This window comes from Pundamilia nyererei, unplaced genomic scaffold (assembly GCF_000239375.1).
Source record: "Pundamilia nyererei isolate P.nyererei 1_Seehausen unplaced genomic scaffold, PunNye1.0 scaffold00097, whole genome shotgun sequence".
Classification (NCBI taxonomy): domain Eukaryota; kingdom Metazoa; phylum Chordata; class Actinopteri; order Cichliformes; family Cichlidae; genus Pundamilia; species Pundamilia nyererei.
Window position 1 is genome coordinate 100278 of NW_005187498.1, and position 8920 is coordinate 109197.

Here is an 8920-nt window from a genome sequence, read left to right on the forward strand (position 1 = left end):
TATATTGTGTATCTGGAATGAATTTTAGGTCTCTACGTCCATCCCATGGGGAATGGGAGCAGTAACAAAGGTGTTGCGTTTATATTTTTGTTGAGTGTAACTTTTGATGGCCCTTTTTGCAGGTCCACCAACGTATTTACAAAGGTAATAGGCCTTTTCATTTACTGGAATGTTTTTCCTACCTATTAGGGTTTGAAATGACATCTTCCAATCGTTGTTTCTCAGTGGGTCTCCTATGAAGACAGAAGGTTCAGGTACTGGTAGACGGCTTACATTAATAGACTCTGCTATTGCTTCAGCAAGGACTGTGACACTATCTGTTTGGTGTATCACGGGATGCTCACGTGGACTCCTTACAGCTCCTGGAGATCTATGTTGCTGAGCTGCATGGTTATGAAGTAACTCTGTTATTTCCTCATCTGAGCTTGCATCTTGTTCATAAACTTGGAGCCGTGCCTTTGCCGCACTTAACTTCTTAACAGTCTGTAAGCACTTCTCTTCCAGTGCTTTCTTTCTTGCCACATTTTCTTCCTCTTGTAATGCTATCCTCTTTCTATCTTCTTCTTCAAGGCTTTCAAGTTCTTGTTGTTCACATTCTATCTCCTGCAGGACCTTTAGTGCAGCTTGTGTGGCAGCCAGCTCTACTACAGCCTCTTGTCTCTTAATGGAGGAAAGGCTTGACTTTCGCGACTTTATGCTGGAACTGCTTTCAGAGCTTAACCCTTAGATGCACACGTGGGGTCAAAAATGACCCCATGGGTTGTTTTTCTTCAAAATCTTAAAAATGAAAAGTTGTAATATATTCATGTTGAAGGTATTCCTCATAAAATATGTTTGTAACATGAGGCTATTTGCAATTTTATTTATTTTTTCAATAATTTAAAAAATGCAGTTTGTGTATCACTACTCCACTCTTCCAGAAGTGGGATCAAAAATGACCCCAAGCAGTTCCTATGGAATTTTCTATGAACCTTTAATTCTTAGCAACTCTGAGTGTCCCACTTACACTTCTGATGGATCAGGAATTTATTTTTAGACAGTAACAAACGATTTATACTTTTCTGTGAATTTCAAACATTGTCCTTTCTGATGTTTATTTTTAATATCTAAAGTAACATAGCTACTATGAGGCCAGCTAGGATCCCTGTGGACCTTGCCCTACAAATGATCCAGGATGGAGGGGATGAAGAGCCCATCAGAGGCATTGACTCAGAATCTGACATCTTAGATATAGAGGACCCAGACTACACCACTGAATAAGGCCAGTGAGACACAGAGAAGTCCTCTAAAGAGGAAATGGATATTGTGTCTAACAGAATGAGCCCCTCTTCCTGCTCAATATTCTGAATAGTTGGCCAGGGCTTGCACCTGGGTTTAGTACTGTCTCCCCAATAGATGCATGGAAGATGTTCATGTCTGATAATATAATACAGGAGGTGCTGACATGCACAAATATGGAGGCACGAAGAGTAGCCAGAGACAGGGGAAAAGAGTGGAAAAATGTAATCTAACATAAGCTCATGGCCTCATGGATTAACCATTCTTGCAGGAAGTGAACTGGTATGTACCATTCGGTGTGTTTTTTGGGAGTCCTCTGCACTCTTCCACACCCGTGGAAGAGTGTAGGTATTGGTAGGTTGTGCATCCAAGGGTTAAGGGCAGAGGCATCAAAAGCATCAAATTGGCTATTCTTCCCTTGTCTTTTTAAAGATAAAACTCATTGCTACAGCCAGGAAAAAAATACAAAATTCACCCGTTAGACCTGCTTTTTTTTGTTTGTTTCTGTCTCTATTGTTATGTATGTATGTATGTTCTGTCACTAGTTAGCTTACATAAATCAATGTAGGAGTATTAACAACAATGCCATTTTATGTATTTGGACAAGATAGCACTACATTTACTCTAAAACTGTAACTTCAAGAATTTTAATTTTAAATTCAGTTTCATGCACAGTGTTAAATGTGTAACAGTTGTTCAGAATAGGTGTCAGTGGTATAAATTAGACTTAGTACATGTAGTGTTTCATGTACTCCACATACACAGTAATTTTACAGTAATTCACTTGAAACAGTTTCTTGTGAAATTTTAAGTTCAAAATAAGTAACATTTGCCAAAGATTCTTTTCTTATTCACAGTGAAGGTGCAGCACCTTCTATGCAAAGTTACAATCGTTTATGTTGCTGACACTATTTGAGAGTGAACATTTTATGCCAGTTATATAAGTAATATAAAGTGCAAGACAACATTGCAGATTTAAGACATTTGAGACATTCAAGCAGCTTAAATCTTGAAAAACACGGTTTGGCAATGAAGTGAGCAAACAAGCACCAACACTATCCTTTGAGGGAATGGTTCATTATCACTAGTGACAAACATGAAAAGCCAATGGTAATAAGCGAGTCTGAAATGCTACTCTGCAGGAAAAACATTTACGATTCTGAGTGCCAGCAACAATTTCTTTGGCTGCCCAAAGATCTCCCCACATAGTATTTCTTTTCTTTAGTGCTAGTCAGAGAAACGCCAAGTAAGATAATCCATTACTTTCCCCACTGACTAGAGCACATACACGCACAAGCATAAAGGCAATATACCAGGTTGACTGGCTGTTGATGCCAGTTTATTACTTCTAATTCTATTTACCACTATTCTTGCAACTGTGCACCAGCTCACAGTGGGTTGTAAAGAGTTTATTTCTGATATGGGGGGAGTTTCAAATCACATAACAGAGTGACTTTTTATATTTACATTTTACTTACTATTTCCTTTAATTTCCTCTTGATAAAATAAAAGGTATGTTTTGAAATGCAACATAATTTGTATTTCTTAAAACTTAAAACTGAATTGAATATGCAGTCTGTGTTAATCACACCAGTCCACACTGTAGTTATTCTAATAGGGATTAACTGATTTAATTTAATTGCCTTAGGGCAACTGTAGTTGTGATTTGGTGTTATACAAATTAAACTGGATTGAACTGAATATGACTTAAGACTTATTTTATAGCATTTTTAAACACTAAGGAAACCAGTAAATGCAGGGAGGCAGAAACACTGAATGACTGAGGTGGTGAAGGGTTCCTACGGTGTGGAAACCAGGTTTTGCTGGCTCTAGACAACTGTAAAAGAAAGAGCAACAGCTTGGCTGTAAGCATTCATGTTATGTTGGAGGCTTAACATCTGATCATATAGAGAAGCAGCACATAACATACACTGCTGAAAGCACAGTTGGAAGCGCAATTAGAACATAAAACACACAAAGATACACATACGTAGTGGCACACAGAGCATCTTAGGTGGTATTTTGCTGTGAGGAGCCAACAATCCAAACAAGCCAAACAATCAGAAAATGAGCTGTGGCCTCTAGCCAAGTAATACTTTGATTGGAGTTCATTCTTGTCAGGCCACAGACTGTGCAGTTTCATCTCCTTAAATCCACCACTTTGAAAAGAAGAAAGGGTTGCGGCCTATAATTAATCTTAAACCCTGTTGTGGAAAGTGTACGTTAATAAAAACAGCTACAGATTAATTTCCATCTAGAGATAAATAGCTGTTCTACATATAGAAGAAAATTCATGTGAAACAAGAATTGGGAGTGTTGTGTGGGAATCTCAAGTGTATCTGAGTGTGTGGGGAGTTGGTTTAGACACCTTTACACTGAGGTAATGAGTTGCTTCACATATTTGTTTTGAGAAACTTTTAAATGAACTTTGGCAACTTGAATGTTAATAGAGATCAATATAAATTTTCTAGTTTTGGGCAAAAGAAAAGTGTAGTAAATTCATGATTCAAAATAATAACAAAATAATTTTTTATGCCACCATGAGTTTACAACTCAACTGGAATCCAAAAGGTTCTGCTACAGGGTACTCTATCACAGGATTTACACACAGTAATCAGCTGAACAATAAAATAAAAATAAACCATGGCTTACCCCTTGGTGAATGATGCTTCCAAATTATGCTTGCATCAGGTCGACCAACTGCCAGGCACATAAGATTGACGTTGCTGCCTTCATTCACCGTGACGTCCTTTGATATGTTAGTGATCCTGGCAGGTACTGAGGGTAGAAAGAAGAATCGTGATTGATGTTTTTACTCTAATTAATGACAAATAAACAAAGTACTTGTTATTGCATGTGGTCAGACCCATGATGAGGTTAAAAATAACCCCAGGGATGGGGACTCAATTAGCATGAAATTAGCTGACAAATCTCTCAATTCTCTGGCTCGGTGTGATGTTATACATGATTGATTTTCTTCATCATGTATCTATGCCACATTGCTTATTAGACAAGCATCAGACTAATTTGAAGTACGACAGGATTTTAACTTTCACCAAGGAAATTTGATTTGTGTGTGTGGCAGGCTCATTGATTGAGTGTGCTCTGTAAGAGGATAACCTCAAGTCAAGGGTTAGACGTTACTGTCCTTCACTGTAATTTAACTCTCTCATATTGACTTGAACTTTAAAACCACATTAGCCCAAAATGCTGGGTTGACATTCATAGAAGAAAAGGACAGATGAGAATGGGCATGTGCCTTAATTGATCATAAATAATTTCATATCAAGAAAACAAAAATACAACAGAAACTTCTTCCATTCTGCCCTAGAACGGAAGAAGTTTCTTGGATGAGAGTTGAAACGTCTTCAAGCAACTTAAAGAAGTCCAGACACTTTTCTTTTCAAGCTCCTTAGAGTACAAACCTGGCCACATTTATAGTATTAATGTTACTGTGTTGTGAAAAAGTGTTTGCCCCTTTCCTGATTTCCTATATTTTTGTCACACTTAAATGTGATTATTAAGCAAATTTAAATATTAGACAAAGATAACATAAGTAAACACAAACGTTTCTAGATGAAGGTGTTTATGATTAAGGAGAAAGAAATTGAAACATAATTGGCCCTGTGTGAAAAAGCGATTGTCCCCTAACTCTAAAATTATTCAGGAATGCACTAATAGAATGACAGAAGGAGCGAGGTGTTGCACCAAGGATGAATATAAGAAAAAACGTTTTTTAATCATGCAAAGCTACTATTGAACACTCCAAGAAAAATATGTTAGAAATAACTATTATAGGGCTTATTTCACTGGACTATAAAGTGATCCATTTTATTAGCCATTATTTTGCAGGTATGGTAATGTTTTAGTCCTCATGTCCTCACCTGATGCTTCTATTTTTGTTTGTTGTTGCTCATTGTCCCTGCTTTCCCTCTTTGTACGTTTATATGCGTGTGTGTGTGTGCACATGTTCTCGCCTTCATATGAACATGGGGCCTTGACAGTTTTCCACTCTGAAGCCAGCCACACCTGACAATGATCACATGTTTGTAGCTCATCACTAGAGACCTACTTAACAGAGTGGCTGTGCTTCAGTCAACACTGGATCGTTGTGTGGCAACAGTCAGCTCGTGCAACTGTGTTTTGGCAAGTAAGGAGAACCATGTGGAGGGAGCCATGTGTGTTATTGTAAATATTGCTGTGGAAGCTGTGGAGAAAGAAGCTTTTGGAAGAGGAGTCACTGTACTGGAAGCTGGGAAGTCACTGCTGAAAAGATTACGTTACACTCTAAATAAATTCACTGTCTTCATTCTGGGAGTCCTGCATTGGGTCCTATTTTCCTGACAGATTTGACAGAATGATCCAGCCAGAATGGACTATTAAATTCCGGTTCTTTAGTATTCTTTACGGCCAAGAAAGACACAGGGCTCAAAGTGGTCCTTTTACTTTAAAAATGATCTTTATTTTACATATCCGGATATGGAGACCTGAACACAAAACACACAACCCCAGGTCTGAAGCACAAACGGAAGCCTAGGTATTTATATACTCGCTCTCTACATCACACCAAACTTTAAGTTTCGATCAAACAGCCTAGTTGGTTTCACTTTCTAGCTGCAAAAGCACGCTCTGCAAAAGCATGTAATTTCCTGTCAGCCTGCAACCTAGTTTTACACTGAAGTCTGGGCCTCTCTTATATAAACCAATATAATCAGCATAAAAGCATTTAAGATTATATATTTATTACCTAACAGGACCCAGTGGATTTGAGCCCAGTCAAGCGAATGCTAACGATACAGGAAGACTGACTGGATGGACGCAAAAAAATATTACAACACATTTCCAAGGAGCAGAGGTCAATGCAACCGCACTTTGCGGAGATGCTTAAGATGCTTGAGTCTAGTTTATTCATTATGTTCTCAGTATATTTTATATTTTCTAGTTTATTTTGCTTACACACTGGAGTTTATTTAGTATTTCTAGTTTAGGTTGTATTGGGTGTTGGTCCAGTTCATGTCTTTTTATCAAATCTCTGTGTCTTTCCCTCAGTATTCTCCTAGTTAGGTCAGTCTTGTCTTGATGTTTGTCTAGTTGCCTGTTTCTCCAGTCATGGGCCCCATTTCTTCTCCCTCTGTTTCCTGGGTTTCGTCTGTCTGTGTGCCACTATTTCCTGTTTCAGTTTGACAGTCTCTTGTCCTATGTTTAGTGGGTGGCTGTAGCTCAGGTGACAGAGCAGGTCAGCCACTAATCAGAAGGTCGGTGGTTCGAGAGCAGGTCAGCCACTAATCAGAAGGTCGGTGGTTCGATCCCAGGCTGCCTCCTGGCTGCATGCCAAATATCCTTGGGCAAGATACTAACCCCATGTTTGCCTACTGGTGGTGGTCAGAGGGCCCGGTGGCGCCAGTGTCCGGCAGCCTCGCCTCTGTCAGTGCGCCCCAGGGCAGCTGTGGCTACAATGTAGCTTGCCATCGCCAGTGTGTGAATGTGAGTGTGAATGGGTGAATGACTGAATGTAGTGTGAAGCGCTTTGGTGTCCTTAAGGACTAGAAAAGCGCTATACAAATGCAGGCCATTTACCATGTTTCATGTTCAGCTGTGCCTCCCCTGTCTTGTTAGTTTATGGTCAGTCTGTTTCCTCCTGTGGTTTGTTTCCTCATCTGCCCTTGTGTATATTCAGCGACGGCCTCTGTCCTGCGTTGTTATGTTCATTAGTTTAGTTCCGATGTTTTCCCAGTTTTGTTTTTGTATTAGGACATCCAGCAATAAAGCAGTGTTTTAGTTGTTCTGCCTAATGAGTCTGCATTTTGGGTCCAATCCCCTTCTCTCATGACATTAACAGCTGTGTTTTGTTCATATTCAGGAAACTGTGTAGCGTGTCGAGGGAGCCAAGTGTGTTTTCGTAAATGTTGCTGTGGGAGCTGTGGCAACAGCTTTTAGAAAAGAATTTACTGCACTGGAAAGTCACTGCTGATATTGAAACTGTTTTGCACTGTATTGTTTTACACTCAAAATATACTCATTGTCTTTGTTCTGGAAGTCCTGCATTTGGGTCCTGTTTTCCCAACAGGCTTCACAGATAATTTACACCATCAAGATGGCATCACTACTTCTGATTTTTTGGAACTCGTTTGTGACAGATTTTGTTCATTTTTATGGACGGAATTTCTTCTCAGCTTCTCATCTCTGCTTTTGAAGATGATGCAGTTCTGTTGGCTTCATCAGGAGGTGGCCTCCAGTTCGCACTGGAGCGGTTCAGAGCTAAGTGAGACCCGATGTAAATGAGAATCAGCACCTCAAAGTCTTAGACCATGGTCCACATCCAGAAAAGGGTGAAGTGCCCATTCCAACTCAGGGGCCAGTTATCGCCCCAAGTGGAGGAATTTAAATATTACGGGGTCTTGTTCACTAGTGAGGGGAGCGGGAGATGGGCAGACGGAGTTGGACTGCGGCTGCAGTGATGCGGATGCTGTACTGTTGCCTTGCATTAAACTGCAATTAAGAGACTTCTCTATCTTTTGCTTACAGCAGTTAAACTAATGCCATGGAATGAATGTATGATTCAATGAGAGGAAAATGTAACATGCTGGACTTTTAAGAAGTTTAAATGGAATGGGATGGTTGTGGTGGGTGGTGCGGTTTGGAACCATTGTTATAGTGACCACAGAATTTAATGAAGTAGCATCTGTTTGCAGAGTAAGTGAAGGGTCTCCAGCTTGATAATGCCAGTAGGCAGGTGATTGAAAAAAACATACCTCCCCTGCCACCGGGCTTGCTAAGTTGTGGCTTGTGGCTGGGGATGCATCATCCTTCATATCAGCACAACAAATAAAATCCAGAAGCGATCAAAGGAGGAAACTAATGCTTTCCTTTAATATTTGTTGAACATCTAGGCAAAAGTGCTGAGAATGATTTTCTCTGCAATATTTTTTTCTAATTTTAACCTTCATTCTACTGGTAAATGGGTTTCATTCACATGGAAAGGAACAGAAATGCTACAATGTGTTATCCTAATGGCACAAGAAGAAGTAAAATGATATAGTATGCATGGCTAGAATGACTTGCAATGATGTGTTTGAGAAGATAAATCATACATTTATGACAAATGCCAGTGTCAGAAAATGCAATAGCAAAATGTGTAGATGGATATTTCTAGATGTTTGGAAAGTAGGTACCTAAAATAAGCTAAGCAACAACATCCATGCTCATCTTCCCACTCCTACTAAGGGGATTAGGAAGGATTGGGAGCCTTTGCTCCCAATTTACTTCAGCAGAGATAGCACAATTATCATTTAAACTACTTCAAGTCCTGATTTAAAAACAGAAACTAACAAGACATACTCCAAGAATGTGCCTCCACCAAAACAGCTCACTCTCAAATTCAAATTCAAATTCAAATTCAAATTTTATTTGTCACACACACACAACCATACACAGCATGACATGGGGGTGAAATGCTTGTAGCTGTACAATGCCCGACCATTAAATGACAGAAGAAAAGTTTTACAATATTTACAATTTACAGTTTACTACAAAAATTTACAAATTAACTTAGGAATGTACAGTAAAGAATGTGCAAATAGCAGAAGAGATTATAAAGATAAGGATTATAAATTATAGGAATTATAGGATTATAGGAAATGTG

General features: G+C 39.2%; 1 protein-coding gene across 1 annotated transcript in view; it reads right to left on the reverse strand.

Moving 5' to 3' along the window:
- opcml (opioid binding protein/cell adhesion molecule-like) overlaps window positions 1-8920 on the reverse strand; it is a 291320-nt gene that overhangs the window by 90520 nt on the left and 191880 nt on the right. Inside the window, exon 3 of the mRNA XM_005740161.1 lies at window positions 3931-4056. Within this exon, the coding sequence (XP_005740218.1) occupies window positions 3931-4056 (126 nt within the window). The remainder of the gene's footprint in view (window positions 1-3930; window positions 4057-8920) is intronic.